The sequence below is a fragment of the Lepidochelys kempii genome, chromosome 1 (assembly GCF_965140285.1).
Source record: "Lepidochelys kempii isolate rLepKem1 chromosome 1, rLepKem1.hap1, whole genome shotgun sequence".
Lineage (NCBI taxonomy): Eukaryota > Metazoa > Chordata > Testudines > Cheloniidae > Lepidochelys > Lepidochelys kempii.
In genome coordinates this window covers 214600880-214618709 of record NC_136380.1, presented here as the reverse complement: position 1 = coordinate 214618709, position 17830 = coordinate 214600880, and the positions used below count along the sequence as shown (strand labels likewise).

The window sequence follows — 17830 nt, the reverse complement described above, 5'->3', positions numbered from 1 at the left end:
TTAGCTGTGTCATGACAGTAACCAGATGTATTTTACAATGCTAAAATAACATCTCAAAAAACTAAAGCAATTACCCCAGGAACTAGAGACTGAAAGAATAAATGTACAAGAAAATAAATTGCTCTGCATCACTTGGGCAGAACAAAGGCTCATCAGATGCCTTCCCTGACAGTGTGATCTCAGTGAAGATTTCTCTCTGAGATGGTGGGATGGGAGCTTTTACTCTTGAGCAACCCTTTGACGCCTCAGCCATCACTCACCAGGGACGGCAGGTTTGTATAATTTTTGGTAGTGCCCAGAATGGGTCCAAGTCCCCCCCTCCTCCCCAAGGCTCTGGGAGGGAGTTTGGGTGCAGAAGGGGGTTTGGGGTGCAGGCTCTGGGACAGAGTTTGGGTAGAGGAGGGGTGCAGGCTCCGGTAGGGAGTTTGGGTGCTGGGTGTGGGCTCTGGGCTGGGACAGGGGGTTGGGATGAAGGAAGGATGCGGGGGTGGGAGGGGGGTTGGGTGTGGGACCAGGGTGTGGGGCTGAGCCAGGGATGAGGAGTTTGGGGTGCAGCAGGAAGGCTGCCCTGGGGCCGGGGTAGGGGGCCAGAGAGGAGGACTCCCCCAGCCCTCTTGGTGCCGGCAGCAGCAAGCTCTGGGGGAGAGAGGGGCCCCTCCCCCCAGCCTGACACTCACCCAAGCCCCCCGAGGCTATTGCTCAGGAGGTCCAGCCAAGATAAGCCCCTCCCCACTCGGAGTCACCTGCCGGGGGGGGGGGGGCTGCCATGCACCTCCTCCCTCCGCAGGCGCAGCAGCCGCCTTAGCCTGCCCCCAGTGCTGCTCCCTTGTAGCTGGCAGCGGCTGGTGAGGAAGTGCAGAGTGGAGCTGCAGGGGAAAGCCGCCCACTGCCCAGGGCAGGCAGGGACACTCCGGGGGAGGCACGCAGGGGCGACAGGCAGGGCCGGGGTGGCAGGCAGAGCTGAGGGAGAGACCTGGCCCAGAACATTGGTGGAGCTGGGACCCCAGGCCCTGAATTTGCTGGAGCCTGGGCACCACGGGCTCATACAACTAGCCACCCCTGCCACTCACCACAAAATAAGACACATTCCTGCATCAAGTGGTACGTTAATATAAAGAAAAGGAGTACTTGTGGCACCTTAGAGACTAACCAATTTATTTGAGCATGAGCTTTCGTGAGCTGTAGCTCACGAAAGCTCATGCTCAAATAAATTGGTTAGTCTCTAAGGTGCCACAAGTACTCCTTTTCTTTTTGCAAAGACAGACTAACACGGCTGTTACTCTGAAACCTACATTAATATAGCTATTTCTGCTGCATCCCTTAACATTCAGGGTATTTCATTCTATCAGAATACACAGGGTCCACTATTCTGCAGTTGGTTATGGCATAAAGCACCTGAGAGGTCCATCCATGGGGTGGAATGTTTACAAGTAATGTTACCCTTCATCTGATTGGGCCCTCAGTCAATAGAGGAGTTAGAGATGGAAAAGACTTATTTGGTAACACCTAATCCATCCACTTTCTTATCTCTAGGGCCAGTTCAAGATTGTGTCCTATAGCATATTCTCTTTTAAAAGGTTCAAGCAATGGCACTTCCAGCACTTCCTTGGAGGGGAATGGGAGTGGGGGGAGCAGGTAGGATGACTTCCAAAAATCCTCACGGTTAGGAAATGGTTCTTGATATCCACCTGTAATTTCCCTTCATTCATTTTCATCCAGTTTCCTCCCACTTACATGCTTTGGAACCAAAGCAATCCCTTGCCAGCTATGGTGTCCACCTCTTGTAAATCCTTGTAGACAGCTTTCATAGAATCATAGAATATCAGGTTTGGAAGGGACCTCAGGACGTCATCTAGTCCAACCTCCTGCTCAACGCACGACAAAACAACTTTCAGTCCCATCCACATAGTTGCTATTGCTGCAGGTCGGAGCCTTCTCTTCACATGTATGACTGGAAAAAGCAGCAAAAGTGGGGGTGTCATGGGTGACAAGACTTTTAACCACCCCCACCCTTCTCCCTGTGGTGGTACTGGAATGCTTCCTTGTCACAGATTTCATTCACTCAAAGCTGTACAACTTCATAACTGAGCACCACCTTGAGGCCACTCAGAATGATTGTTTCTGTTTGGTTGGTCCCCTTCAGTGCAGCCAATCATGATGTAGAGAGGCGTTTGAGTGGTGCAGGATATATTTCTCAATTCCGAGTTGGGAGTCCCTTCTGGATCCTAGTGTTTATTTCAGAATTTCCCACCCTCCTAACTACATTCTGCATTAAAAAAAATTAGAGGAACTTTCCCAACACACACTCCATTCTGATTTCCAGAGGGGTCAGCCCCTTGTTTCCCCAAAGAGGGGCAAAGTCAGAGATCCACTCCTTCCCAGTACACAGAGGCATGCTTCAGAGCACAGTGTAGTCCCTGTCGAGACTCCTCAAATCAACGCCAGCCACATCAGCATATAGTTCAGGAACCACCAGCTCAGGCACCTGGAGCACCACTTGGTCATTGCTGCTCTTGGCTGCTGTTTGCAGGCGCTTGATCAGCTCTCTGGGTGGCGGCCGGTCTGTAGCACTCCACCGCCAGCAGGACTTCATGATACCATACCTGTAAGACAGAGGAGTGGTGCGAAGCCAGGAATGAGGCACAAGGACAAATTTATGCTACAAAGGAATCCCCACCCCTCAGTGAAAACTCTGGAGACCACACCTTGATCTCATCTACATACACAGCTAGCATAAGGGACCTTTGAAATCGCACACTTGCTAGTATTAGAATTCACCTATGAGAATGGAATGGGGGAGGAGGGGTAATGTTCATTAAGTCATACCACTTCCTTGATTATTGAGAGAGCTACCAGGACTCCTTGTTGAATATCCAGGGGCTCTTTTGTCCAGGACTGATGTCAGCACAGGAGGTACTGTCCCACTAAGATTATTCATTCATTTAGGGGAGAATTCAAGTTATTATCAAGGAGACTCCTGTACCATTTGGAAGACCTGATCACTGCTTTGACATTTCCTCTAATTTCTGAGAGTCAAGAAAACCAGGTTCAAATTGGGGTAGACCCAGATGGAACAACAGCACAGCAGGACAGATGGGGGATCAAAGTGACAAGAATAAACTTCAAGAGAAGGAAGGAGACCTTTGGGCAGTCAAAGTTTCATACAGTAGCATCCCAAGGAGATTAAAGAGATCTGTTAGAGCACATCATGTCCATCCTCCCATATCTCCTTAGCCAATAAATGATTGCTGCCTAGTCTATTCTCCAGGCTTTTTTTGAGTCCTAGTTTTAAGTGTTCCAAGTGACTGGCCTCCTCTGTTTCCTTCCTTCCTATAGTCTCATAGCATGTGATTTTTAAAGGTATTTAGGCACCTAACTCCCACTGGAATCTATGGGAGTTAGGCACCTACAAATCTTTTTTTAAAAATCTGTTCCATAGTCCCTCACTGTTATTTAATGTTCCTCAATATCCAACCTCAACTTTCCCTTTACTCACTTTCATTCAGTTTAGCACTTGCAATACTCTCTTTTACCAGTACCAGAGTAAATAACTTAGCTCCCTTATTATTTACATCCTACAAATATTCTAGTCCATTCTATCCCCCTCAGATATAAGAACATAAGAATGGCAAAACTGGATCAGGCCAATGGTCCTTCTAGCTCAGTATTCTGTCTTCTGACAGTGGCCAATGCCAGGTGCTTCAAAAGGAGTGAACAGAACAAGGCAACTGTCAAGTGATCCACCTCCTGTCGCTCAGTCCCAGCTTCTAGCAGTCAGAGTTTTAGGAGTTGCATCTCTGACCATCTTGGCTAATAGCCATTGATGGACCTATCCTCCATGAACTTACCTAATTATTTTTTTTAACCCAACCATATTTTTGGCTTTCATGATATCCCCTGGCAATGAGTTCCATAGTTTGACTGTGCATTGTGTAAAGAAGTAGTTCACTATGTTTGTTTTAAACATGCTGCCTATTTTCATTGGGTGACCCCTGGTTTTTGTGTTATGTGAAGGGGTAAATATCACTTCCTTATTCACTTTCTCCCCACCAGTCATGATTTTATAGACCTCCATTATATCCCCCCCTTAGTCAACTCTTTTCCAAGATGAACAGTACCAGTCTTTTTAATCTCTTCTAATATGGAAGCTGTTCTATACCCCGAAGCATTTCTGTTGCCTTTCTTTGTATTTTTTCCAGTTCTAATATATCTTTTCTGAGAAGAGGCGATCAGAACTGCACACAAAATTCAAGGTGTGGTCATACCAAGGATTTATATAGTGGAATTATGATATTTTCTGTCTTATATATCCCTTTCCTAATAGTTCCTAACCTCTCTATTCAAATCTTTCCTCCACTCCCTTAATCATTCTCAGAATTCCTCACTAGTCTGTCAACATCTTTCTGGTAGTGAAGTGCTCAGATATAGACTGAGACTGAAAAAAAGAAGAAAACCCTTAGCAAGTAGTAGCAAGGACAGTGTGTGATCTTTGAGGGTAGGTGTAAATACTGTAAGACAGTGGTGTGCAAACTGGGGGATTACCCCTCTGGGGAGGGGGGTGCAGGAGGTTCCCTGAGAGGAGCATAAAGAAACTTGTATCCCATGGGTCCCGCTGGACCTGCCGCCATAATAGCAGGAGCAGGGAACGGAGTGGGTATTGCAAGATGGGTGTGGAATTAATAAAATAGTCCTCCCATGCCACAAACAAAATGAATGCCCTGGCCAGCAGATGCCGTTCTCCAGCGCCCAGCTCTAAAGAGAGCACCATAACCAGCAACAGCACAAAAGTAGGGGATTACTTCAGATTACAAGTAATGGTGGGGTGGGGAGACAAATTCAATGAATGGTAAGAGGGATGCGACTGGAAAAATTTGCAAACCGTGGCTGTAAGAGCTTCTCCATGCAGCTCTGAGCTGGGAGCAGAGTATAAGCCCCACCACTCAGATCAGGTTAGAAGAAGAGGAAGCCTCTTACATAGCTGGCTGGCAGGTGGAGGGCCTCTTCATGACCTTCCTTCTCTGAAGGTGTTGTAGGATATGAGAAGGTGGCACCTCAGGAAACGGTGGAGCCCCTGGAAGAGAAAAATGAACAACAAAAGTTAAAATTATCAGAGAAAATGATTTCCAAGTTCCAGCTCCTACATGAGGCCTATCCTCTTTCCTACCACAAATAAACCAGTGAAGGTGTGATGCCAACTTTCCTTTCCCCTCAAAGAAATGCTGAGTGATGAATCATGAAAGGTTAACACCTGGTGGCTGGACAGGGTAATTGCACAGAGCAAAAGTAGCATCTGTAACTAGGTTAGGGTGGCCAATTGTCCAGGTTTTTCCAGGATGATTCCTTTAACGTCGCTGTCCCAGATTAAATGGTTCGGATGTCCCAGTTTTTTGCAGCTCAGAAGTGACAGCCCTAAACCACAGTGTGGAAATGTGCAGCATAAAGTAAGGTGAGGAATAAGGGTGACACACTGTGGCAACATACAGGAACTGCAGTCTTTTAATCACAAATTTTTTATTCTTTTTTGGTCTTTCCTATCTCTCTCTTCTTCCCATGTTTGTAAGGCCAGAAGAAGAGAGGCACATTTTTAGATACAGCATAAGTTGCATCCTTATTTGGGGAATACGAAGATAACTGCTGGAGAAGCCCCTCTAAAAATGTGCTTAATATCAGAAATGGAATCTGGAGTGATGAGATAGCACAGAGTTTAAAGAATGGGATATGGAACCTTTCATTTCTAGGGCAATGTTTCCAGAATAACTAGGAGGACTAGATGGCTCAGGAAGATTGTGGAATAGGAGGCAGAGCCTTTCTTTTTTAAGTTATCTGACACTAGGTGAGTAAACGTAGAAAGATATTCTCATCTGAAGGCTGTTCTGTTGTCTCTGTGAAATGAGTTGTAGAGGTCTCAGTCCAGTTCCTAGCAAACAGAAGTGACCACATGACATAAAAGACACCATGGCCATTTCCCACACACTCTTGATTCTGATGTTGCATGCAGCAGCAGTAGAATGTAGCCTATCTTTTTTTCTGTAGCCATACTGCCAATGTAATTCAGGCCCATAAGTCAAAATTTTCAACCTTGGGTGCCTAAGGTTAGGCACCAAAATCCATATTTATGCTCCTAAAAGGGCATCCTGATTTACTAAGGTAAATCCCATTGACAGGAAATCCAAAAGGAGTAGTGGATGATATACACCTTTGAAAAAAATCAAACTGTTTATTTAAACACCTAACTGTACACATTCAGGTTTGAGACTGTTAGCCTGAGCTGTCCCTTGACACTCCAGCCTTTCCCTAGGATTTTATTTTTTCTTCTTACCTAATGTGATCATCTCATACAGTAAGATTCCAAAGGACCATCTGTAAGAAAACACAGTGTCAGTTTCACTGGCAGGTCTTATTCCAATCTCTAGCCTGAAAGCAACTGAAAAAAGCAAGATAATAATTTAAACATATGATAACAATGAGGGTGAGCTGGGGAGGTGAGCAGAGGGAGGAAGGGGCAAGCCACCAGGTGGAGCTCCATGCTGGAAGCAAGGGTGAGCCCTACAGTGGAGTTTTGATCTGTGGATCAGAACACAGTGTTGTGTGAGGAATTGAAAGTGATAGATAAGGTTTGAAAGCTAGATATAGTTTCACCCCAGAACAAACCATACATGTCTGCCTTGATGCTGGGAGGTTTCATTAATAGCCGCTCTGGTGCCTGCCACTTGAGTGGCACAATCTGTCTGACACAGCTGGTGCCATAGGTGTGGGTTTCACACGCCAGACCCAGCCCACAGAGTTTGGCAGTGAAGTCAGACTGAATCAGGACATTTCTGGCTGCCACATCCCCATGGAAAAGTTTCTTCTGCTGGAGAAATTCCTAGCAAGTTGGAAAAAGGGGAAAAGTTAGTTGTTTTTCTCTTTAACTGACTGAAAAAATCAATTAATTTATGCCCTTTGCCCCCACCAATGATGCATGCACCACAGTGACCTGGGTCCCTGGCAGCCAGCCATGTGGTGAGTGTACCTGGCACACCTACATAATATCATGAGGAGCTTTTATCAGAGGAATATTCTCATTGGTTAGGCCAAGAAGTTCCAATACCACACAAAGATCTATCATGCTTCCTCAGCCCTTTGGCCTTTCATGCAAAATTCCTAAGGAAACTCACTTCAGCTACCACCACTGAAAGCAGCCACCTATAGTGAATATCCATCAGCAGGGTCCACACCTAATCCACCAAGGGGAGGTGGGGGTGGGAAAATCCACCAATAAAGGTCCTTGCTCCTACTGAAGGGAAAATCCACCAGTCAGGTGATACCCACTTCTACTGGATGGGAAAATCTGCCAAGGAGGACATTCTATTCCTAAAAGAGTGAAAATCACTAATTGAGAGACCTTCCTCTTCCACTGAGAGGGAACATCTGTTCTAACTAGTAAGAAGGGGGAGGGTGAATCCATCCAGTGGGGGAATCCAGTCCTGCTGAAATGGAAAATCCAACAGTGGGGAAACCCATTGCCTCCTATCTTTTCCCTGTTACTCTTGTGTGTGCTTCCCCCTTTCTTTGCTATAACATTTTCATTCATGAAACAGAAGGGCATTTTGGGTTTCTCTAATAATATTCTGTTCAGCATTATTATTGTATTTGTGAGATTCGCAAATCTTTTTCTAGCTGGGTTAAATATTTGTATTCCAGTAGTGCCTAAAGGCCGCAACTAAGATCAGGCCCCATTGTGCAAGGCACTGTACAAACACATAGTAAGAGAAACCCCTGCCCCAAAGAGCTTACAGTCTAAATAGAAATGCATTATTATCCCCATTTTACACACAGGTGACTGAGACACACAGAGCTTAAGTGACTTGCCTAAATTTGTGACAAAGCTGGCCATTGAACATTGATGTTTTGAGTTTTTGTCCAGTGCCTTAATCATACTACCATCCTTCCTCCATTTTTATCTCTTCTGTTTCTTGGGAACTTCCATTTTTAAACTACAGTTTTTCTACTTAAATGTCAGTTTGTGCTACTACAGCAGGTAAACAATACAGATTCTTGAATGAAAGTAATTCCTGGCCTGTTTCAAGGATTAATAGAAACAGGCAGTAACAGTGTCTTATCAAATCTAGGAGGAACTAAAACCATTTGTGCTTCCTATTTAAATCTAGCACACATAATTTTTAGTGGATTCTAAATTTGAAAGAATAGAGTTCCCCCAGGTTGGACTCTGACGTTAGAGTGGGTTTCTGTCTCTTTTTTTGTCTCTCCTATCATGGTAAATGAATCAAGATGTAGACTTACCAAGGCAGCTGCAACCTGCTGCCCAACTTTATATACCTGCCTCTCCGTGAAGTCATATGGGATACCATCCATGGTCATTACATCCTAGAGAAAGAGAAGCAGAAAGCACATCAAACAAATGCCACAGTAGAGAAAAAGAGGGGGAATTCTGCTTCTTTCTGATGAGATTCTGGTTTCAGCAAATGGCACCATATCCATCTAACCCTTGCATCCTCCCACAGGCATCATTCTCCTTACGTGCCCCATAGCAAATTGGCATTATTGGCCCTGCTTGAGATAGTTATTCTTTATAAGCATTTATAATGCTCAGGTACTGCATCAAACACAAACATGGAAGAGGTAAAAAGGTGAACGGTTAGACAATTGAAGGGTAGGTGGTACGTTGGAGGAATGGATGGTTGGTGGGGCAGGTGAGTGATATAGTGGGGATAGCTTGTGGGTAAGCAGCAAGAAAGGGGAAGTGTGACAGGAGGTGAATGACTAGGTAGAAATATACATACATAAAAAAGCAAGAGTTGTATTGTGAATGGATGGATGGTTAGAGAAGCCTAAGGATGGATGGATTAAAAGAACCACACATGATAAAGATATCTTCTTAAATAGATGTATGTAAGAGACATGGACAGAGGTGAAGGATAGACATGATAATTGGTCTGGCATTCACTTCCTCAGACTCACCCTGCGGCAGGTCCACAAGAAATTCAGGAGGTCCCCATGGGACACATCCTCCAGGATCATATAAAGGGGCAGCTGGACTACACAACATCCTATCAGTTCAACCATGTTATCATGATGACCAAGGGACTGATGGAACTTAATCCTTCCCAGGAAATCCTTCACCTCACTGGGTCCAGCAGTGTCTGAAAGTACCAGAGAAAAAGACAGCATCACCACAGGGAGGCAAAGAAGAGAAAAGATCATATTCAATATTCTCAACACAGAATCAAAGAATGATAGGACTGGATGGGACCTCAAGAGGTCATCTAGTCCAGTCCCCTGCATTCATGGCAGGACTAAGCATTATTAGACCATGCAATACAACCTCCTTTAACATGCATATATACTGCTTGTGACTAAACCCTGCTAAGACCAAAGTTTAACCATGACTAGCTGACATAATGATTAACACTACTTGTGCTTGCCTACAGTGAATGCAAATTCATGGTCAGCATCTTGTCATCTCACACCTTTACAGGTATATTCAAATATGATCAAATTCTGTAGTGAAGTCAAGGCCATAGAGAGAGATTGAGAGGGTACACAGACAGAGAGGAATCACTGGGGGGATGCACACAGGAAAGCAGGGAGCAGTAGCTCACAGCAGAGAAAGGGGAAGCCCCTTGTGCAACTGCTAAGAAAGAAAACGGACTCAGAGCTAGAGAATGGGGAATTTCTAGTGGATTCACACAAGTGGGAAACAGAGAAGTGTATAAAAATGGAGCACTCCTGCCACCTCTGTTACCCTGTAAGGCTTTCAGGATGACTGTCTTAGTTTTCCCAGGGTTCCCAGTCTCCAATTCTGCTCTGTAGATTCCCCCAAAACTGCCATTGTGTATCAGCTTCGAGGACCCTGGTATGAGTCTGTCTCGTGGTATTTCCAGCTCCTTCAGAGTCAAGGCTGCAGATCTCAGTAGACTCTCCACAGTTGTCTCACTCAGCTGGATGTAGGTGTTCTCTGACTCACTGTGTTCCTTCTGGTTCTTGTCCTCTGCTGGCAATGGGGCAACAGCTGTTGCAAAAATAAAAGCCAAATGATATATAAGTGTTTGGGGGATGAATTTTCCTCCTTTACATTTTGCCACTGGCTATGAACTGTTCCCTTAGGCTCATGCTCTATTTTGATTTTCAGAATCATGGCTGGGGAAGTGTTATTTGGTCTCAGCTAGGCCAGCCCACAAGTAGACAGAGGACTCTGCTTCCCCAGGACTCCCACCCAACTTGGCTGAGAGGCAGGAGAAACTGAGACCTGAAATCTATGGTGTATGTAACTTCTAAACCCTTATTTTCTGGATACTGCATCTTTACATGTCTAAGAACTCTGACAGTGTGTAGATACAGCAGCCATTTTGTTCTCAGAATTGCTGTAGATTGTTACAGAGAAGAGACATACAGTGTCCTTAGAGACTTTACTTTCGTTCTTTCTTAATTCCCTTAATATATACCAATTAAAAATACCAATTCACTTTAGACTGTAAGTACTTGTTCTGCTCTTTGTGCATGGATATAAAACAAGCTCAGATCTGGGTTTCTTGCTTTAGCCACTTTGCAAACCCCAATTCTGTAGCGTTGCCAGCTACAACTGAGTGGACTCCTGGGAATTGGCCACTATAACCGGGAATCAAATTTGTGATACCCACACAGAATATGCCAACCAATTTAGCCTCATAGTGTTCCTAGCCATAGGACACCATGACTGGAAACTGAATCTGGATCTACTGCAGTGCAGAGTATTAACGTCCAGATGGCACTGTGGTCAGCCTACACTGGCCCTGAAGGAATTGAGGCTAAAGCTTGAAACCATGTCCCCTGCATGACAGGTTTCAAGTGATTTTACCACTACGTCATCTAACTGTACCCCCAGCAGGGTGAGATGACACAATGCTCTATGGACCTGAGTCTCCTCTATGCTACAACCTCCACCATGGCTACCATTGGTGGAGCTGTACTAGTGGTGAACTAGAGGTCCCAATTTTCCTAATGTAGACAAGGCCATTGAGTTCCAAGCTCAGGCTCTTCAGTTCTCCTTGTCTCTGACAGCCCTGGGGGTGGGAATGAGAGACTTTCCATTGAACCCAGCTCTCCCCTCTTTGTTACCTTGGCGTCTGGGCAGTTGCTGTTGCTTCGACCTCCAGCTTCGATAGCGGAGCCAAAGGATCACACTTAACAGGATGACAAAGACACCCACTAGGAAGACAGGGATGATGATCACTTCAGTCTGGTACTCACGCACAACTGTCAATGGGAAGAGAAAACGGGAAACAAAGAGTAACCGTTATTGCTCAGTGAAATAACTGTGTGTACAACACTCCCACACTGAACAAAGCCTGTACAACACCATAATAATAGTCCATTCTAGTAATTTTCAACATGAAGGAGCTATCTATCCATGCTGTGCTCATTGCAGTAGTATCTAAGCACCTCATCAACTGCTAGCCTGATTTCCAGAGGGGCTGACTATTAAGACTCCCACTGAAGTCAATGGGAATTCTTCACCTCTGAATATCAGGCCACTTCTTTAGGTGCCTTGTGGTGGATGGGATCTCCTGGCGTCCCCCACAGACCACGGTTTGGGTTGCTTCCTTCCTCTGACACTCACAGATTCCTACCCCTGCTTGGGGTAGACAAGAGTCTCTCTCAAAAAATAACAACACACACACACACACACACACACTTTTCCCCCTCTCCGGGGGCAGGGAAGACCAAAATAAAGAAAAGGGAGATATAAGGCATTCAGTATCATGGGTAAATCTTGGTCCCAGCTTAATCTATAGGCATTTTATTGTCATGATCGGGGTAGAGTCCTTCCCTAGACCCCGGCCTCCTCCAGCTTTTTGGGAAACATCCACTCTGTACCTGGTCCAGGCAATCCCAGGATCAATGACTGCCTCCCCCTTCACTAATCTATTCCTGTAATCAGCTGTCTCTGAGGCACAATAATCTTCCCCAGTTACCAACCCTTGGACTGGTGTTCCCTTCTTAAGCTTCCTCCTCCAGGCACAGGAAGTTTTGCAGATGTGTGGACGAACCCAGAAGAGTTTATTATCTTCTTCCTCAAAAGGGTGAATGCATGACACCCACTGCTCCGCCACATACTTGTATATGAAAGTGTTAGCCAGTGCATTTAGGGATCACTCACCAATGAAATGCAGCTAGCTCTGGGGTGGAGCCTGGGCAGCCATTCTATGTCAACAATGCTGTAGAACAGTGTAATTGAGGTGAATAACTTCTCCCATTAAAACACGGTCGGGGGGGGGCTGGAATATTAGAGCGGAAGAGTAAATTAACTGGTTTGGAATTTGGCCAGAATGCTGGGGTTAACATCCTTACTCTCTTGGGTTACAATACTCTGGGATACCCAGAGACCGTCGAATTGTGGAAGTCAATGAATGGCTATGCATGTGGTGTCAGAGAGAAGGCTTTGGATTCTTTGACCATAGGATGGTGTTCAAAGAAGGAGGAGTGCTAGGCAGAGACGGGCTCCACCTAACGAAGAGAGGAAAGAGCATCTTCACAAGCAGGCTGGCTAACCTAGTGAGGAGTGCTTTAAACTAGGTTCACCAGGGGAAGGAGACCAAAGCCCTGAGGTAAGTGGGGAAGTGGGATACCGGGAGGAAGCATGAGCAGGAGCACGCGAGAGGGCAGGGCTCCTGCCTCATACTGAGAAAGAGGGACGATCAGCGAGTTATCTCAAGTGCCTATACACAAATGCAAGAAGCCTGGGAAACAAGCAGGGAGAACTGGAAGTCCTGGCACAGTCAAGGAATTATGATGTGATTGGAATAACAGAGACTTGGTGGGATAACTCACATGACTGGAGTACTGTCATGGATGGATATAAACAGTTCAGGAAGGACAGGCAGGGCAGAAAAGGTGGGGGAGTTGCATTATATGTAAGGGAGCAGTATGACTGCGCAGAGCTCAAGCATGAAATTGCAGAAAAACCTGAGAGTTTCTGGATTAAGTTTAGAAGTGTGAGCAACAAGGGTGATGTTGTGGTGGGAGTCTGCTATAGACCACAGGACCAGGGGGATGAGGTGGACGAGGCTTTCTTCTGGCAACTCATGGAAGTTACTAGATCGCAGGCCCTGGTTATCATGGGAGACTTCAATCACCCTGATATCTGCTGGGAGAGCAATACAGCGGTGCACAGATAATCCAAGAAGTTTTTGGAAAGTGTAGGGGACAATTTCCCGGTGCAAGTGCTGGAGGAACCGACTAGGGGCAGAGCTCGTCTTAACCTACTGCTCACAAACCGGGAAGAATTAGTAGGGGAAGCAAAAGTGGATGGGAACCTGCGAGGCAGTGACCATGAGATGGTCGAGTTCAGGATCCTGACACAGGGAAGAAAGGAGAGCAGCAGAATACGGACCCTGGACTTCAGAAAACCAGACTTTAACATGAGGGGGAAAGGAGTCCAGGAGAGTTGGCTGTATTTTAAAGAATCTTTATTGAGGTTACAGGGACAAACCATCCTGCTGTGTAGAAAGAATAGTAAATATGGCAGGCGACCAGCTTGGCTTAACAGTGAAATCCTTGCTGATCTTAAACACAAAAAAGCAGCTTACAAGAAGTGGAAGATTGGACAAATGACCAGGAAAGAGTATAAAAATATTGCTCAGGCATGCAGGAGTGAAATCAGTGAGGCCAAATCACACCTGGAGGTGTAACTAGCAAGAGATGTTAAGAGGAACAAGAAGGGTTTCTGCAGGTATGTTAGCAACAAGAAGAAAGTCAAGGAAAGTGTGGGCCCCTTACTGAATGAGGGAGGCAACCTAGTGACAGAGGATATGGAAAAAGCTAATGTACTCAATGCTTTTTTTGCCTCTGTCTTCACCAACAAGGTCAGCTCCCAGACTACTGCACTGGGCAGCACAGCATGGGGAGGAAGTGGCCAGCCCTCTGTGGAGAAAGAGGTGGTTCGGGACTATTTAGAAAAGCTGGACGAGCACGAGTCCATGGGGCCAGATGCGCTGCATACGAGAGTGCTAAAGGAGTTAGCGGATTTGATTGCAGAGCCATTGGCCATTCTCTTTGAAACCTCATGGCGATCAGGGGAAGTCCCGGATGACTGGAAAAAGGCTAATGTAGTGCCAATCTTTAAAAAAGGAAAGAAGGAGGATCCTGGGAATTACAGGCCAGTCAGCCTCACCTCAGTCCCTGGAAAAATCATGGAGCAGGTCCTCAAGGAATCAATTCTGAAGCACTTAGAGGAGAGGAAAGTGATCAGGAACAGTCAGCATGGATTCACCAAGGGCAAGTCATGCCTGACTAATCTAATTGCCTTCTATGCCAAGATAACTGGCTCTGCGGATGAGGGGAAAGCGGTGGACGTGTTGTTCCTTAACTTTAGCAAAGCTTTTGACATGGTCTCCCACAGTATTCTTGCCAGCAAGTTAAAGAACTATGGGCTGGATGAATGGATTATAAGGTGGATAGAAAGTTGGAGAGATTGTCGGGCTCAACGGATAGTGATCAATGGCTCCATGTCTAGTTGGCAGCCGGTATCAAGTGGAGTGCCCCAAGGGTCGGTCCTCGGACTGGTTTTGTTCAATATCTTCATAAATGATCTGGAGGATGGTGTGGATTGCACCCTCAGCAAGTTTGCAGATGACACTAAACTGGAAGGAGAGGTAGATACACTGGAGGGCAGGGATAGGATACAGAGGGACCTAGACAAATTGGAGGATTGGGCCAAAAGAAATCTGATGAGGTTCAACAAGGACAAGTGCAAAGTCCTGCACTTAGGACGGAAGAACCCCATGCACCACTACAGACTAGGGACCAAGAGGCTTGGCAGCAGTTCTGCAGAAAAGGACCTAGGGGTTACAGTGGACGAGAAGCTGGATATGAGTCAACAGTGTGCCCTTGTTGCCAAGAAGGCCAATGGCATTTTGGGATGTATAAGTAGGGGCATTGCCAGCAGATTGAAGGACGTGATCGTTCCCCTCTATTCGACATTGGTGAGGCCTCATCTGGAGCCTCATGTGTCCAGTTTTGGTCCACACACTACAAGAAGGATGTGGAAAAATTGGAAAGAGTCCAGCAGAGGGCAACAAAAATGGTTAGGGGACTAGAACACATGACTTATGAGGAGAGGCTGAGGGAACTGGGATTGTTTAGTCTGCAGAAGAGAAGAATGAGGGGGGATTTGATAGCTGCTTTCAACTACCTGAAAGGGGGTTCCAAAGAGGATGGATCTAGACTGTTCTCAGTGGTAGCAGATGACAGAACGAGGAGTAATGGTCTCAAGTTGCAGTGGGGGAGGTTTAGGTTGGATATCAGGAAAAAAAATTTCACTAGGAGGGTGGTGAAACACTGGAATGCATTACCTAGGGAGGTGGTAGAATCTCCTTCCTTAGAAGTTTTTAAGGTCAGGCTTGACAAAGCCATGGCTGGGATGATTTAGTTGGGGATTGGTCCTGCTTTGAGCAGGGGGTTGGACTAGATGACCTCCTGAGGTCCCTTCCAACCCTGATATTCTATGATTCTATGATTCTCATATAAAGTGATAAGTACCTTCAACTGCCCATGAAATTAATAGGGGCTGGTGGGGCTTGGCACCTACCACTATCGGTCCCTTGAAAAATACCATGCGATCTTTAAAGACCATATGTGGTCAAGACCTCATCTATATACCTCAACCAAAATATGATTTCCCCTAACCTCCTGCAGGGGCATTGATTTCAGTAGTGATTCAGAAAGAAGAGATTCTCCTAATGAGTCACAAACAGCATTTCTTGCAGCATCTGGGTTTCCCTTGGTGATCTGCCAGAACAGTTAAGGCTGCCAAGCCTGCAGATGCAGGGCATCCCAGTGAGAATGCTTTTGTGTTGTTTATTTCTTATACTCTAGTGCAGGGGTGGCCAACCTGAGTCTGAAAAGGAGCCAGAATTTAACAATATACATTGCCAAAGAGCCACAGTAATATGTCAGCAGCCCCCCATCAGCTCCCCCATCCCCCACTCCCAGCACCTCCCACCCATCGGCAGCCCCGCCAATCAGCGCCTCCCCCTCTTTCCCCGCACCTCCCGATCAGCTGTTTCGTGGTGTGCAGGAGGCTCTTGGGGATGGGGGAGGAGCAAGGTCAAGGCAGGCTCAGGGGAGGGGGCGGGAAGGGGTGGAGTGGGGGCAGGGCCTGTGGCAGAGCCAGGGGTTGAGCAATGAGCACCCCTGGCCCACTGGAAAGTTGGCGCCTGTAGCTCCAGCCCCGGAGGTGGTGCCTATCCAAGGAGCCGCATGTTAACTTCTGAAGAGCCACATGTGGCTCCGGAGCCACAGGTTGGCCACCCCTGCTCTAGTGCTACTGGTGTGAGTGCAACACTGATTTGGGCTGACTCAGAGCTCTGTGATGATAATAATTTGACCCCCCCCCCAGGTGGAATTAGTATACCTCCGTCTGTAACTTTGGTGTTACATCGCTTCTCCTGTTTAACAGGAAATCTTCATCCATCATTCCCCTATCCTTTCCACCCAGCCATATACACCAGTGCTGGAAACATATTCTTTGTTCTCCACCCTGAGTGAAAAAGCCAATACACTCAGCTGAAAAGGCAAAACAGATGGGGGCAGGTGTGAAGAAGAGGTCATGCATTGGGATTTACTGCAGGGGACGCCCAATCAAATCACTCTCTGGAGGTGAGGGTGGCTCACAGTTGACTGAGCAGGTCCTGCTGCTCAGCTTATGAGACCTGGACACACAAAAGTAAAAGGCAAGGAGATAGTTGCCTGGAATCTTACCACATAACTTGTCACTGTTGTTGCATTCCAGTAGCATGCGTCTGAGTCTCCTTACGTTCCCTGCCATGATCAGCTGGGTGTGAGCATGTCCTTCATCTCTGGAATTTCCACTGCACAGATATGAAGCATTACTATAAATACAGTGGCAGGACAAGATGGTTGCTGGGAAAGTGGGTGAGAAGCTATGCTCTTCACCCTCTTTGTCACCGGTTCTAATCCAGCCTCAGATTAGTGGGAGGAAGTGAATCAGAGACTTGGGGAACTATAGGCACTTAGGTGTTAATGGTCTAATATGGCATAGTCAGAATCAATTTCTGGTGATGGCATCTCAGTACAGGAGCAGAGGCTAGGTTTGTTCTGCAGTACCATGCGGGAGAGTCAGGTACCTCTCATTCCTCAGGAAGGCATAAGTTGAAAGACATTAGTTTACTTATATTTTAAATTATCTGTGTAAATCACATTTCAGATGCAAGAATAACTCAGTCTTTTATCTCCAGGCCTGTAAAACATCAGGCACATGTGCATAAGACACCACATCACACCATTCTACCTGGCATTCCTGACCGAGTGCTTTCACTATGTTATTGCATCATGAACATATACTAAGAAATAGCAGCTTTCTCACTAAGGTCTCCAATACTGATTCCATATTACAGACATAATCAGATCTGTAAGGAAACGTCATACATATGATTCATTACACCTGTAATTCTCTCTAACGTTCATTACACCTGACATTCCGTGCAACATGCAAATATGCACCTTTACACCTGTAATTATGTATAGTGACCCTTTATCTATGGAAATCTCTATAACTACCATTTGTGCACCCTTGCATACATAGGACTAGATTCACCAATACACACCAGTTGCTTTGTGCTACTCTGGCATTGCAAAGCAGCTGTAAACCTTCTTTAACCATCCAATTAATATGGATTTACATCAGTTTTGCATTACTTGAGATGCGTAAAGCAGCCAGAAGGTACTGGTAAGTCTGGTCCATAATGCTGTGTAGTATCTAGGTGTGGCCATAACAGCTGCAATTCTGTACAATATGCAGGGGTACAGTTTCATACCAATAATTCTGTTC

At 46.0% G+C, this 17830-nt stretch overlaps 1 protein-coding gene across 1 annotated transcript; it reads right to left on the bottom strand.

Moving 5' to 3' along the window:
- Positions 1-1244: 1244 nt before the first annotated feature.
- Positions 1245-16810, bottom strand: STYK1 (serine/threonine/tyrosine kinase 1). Its single transcript, XM_073329281.2, has 9 exons — positions 16741-16810; positions 11098-11235; positions 9746-10012; positions 8962-9143; positions 8284-8367; positions 6657-6865; positions 6320-6360; positions 4975-5071; positions 1245-2603 (listed from the first exon to the last, which is right to left on the bottom strand). Exons 1-9 carry the CDS (start codon positions 16805-16807, stop codon positions 2399-2401), a joined length of 1290 nt encoding a protein of 429 aa, XP_073185382.1. The 5' UTR covers positions 16808-16810; the 3' UTR covers positions 1245-2398.
- Positions 16811-17830: the final 1020 nt, after the last annotated feature.

Excerpts from the sequence above, each read along its gene's own strand:
- STYK1 (XM_073329281.2), bottom strand. The coding sequence starts at position 16,807 with ATGGCAGGGAACGTAAGGAGACTCAGACGCATGCTACTGGAATGCAAC. Across the intron at positions 11,236-16,740 it reads CAACAGTGACAAGTTATGTG|TTGTGCGTGAGTACCAGACT; the intron begins GTAAGATTCCAG and ends TCCCATTGACAG. Across the intron at positions 6,866-8,283 it reads AGCAGGTTGCAGCTGCCTTG|GAATTTCTCCAGCAGAAGAA; the intron begins GTAAGTCTACAT and ends CCAACTTGCTAG.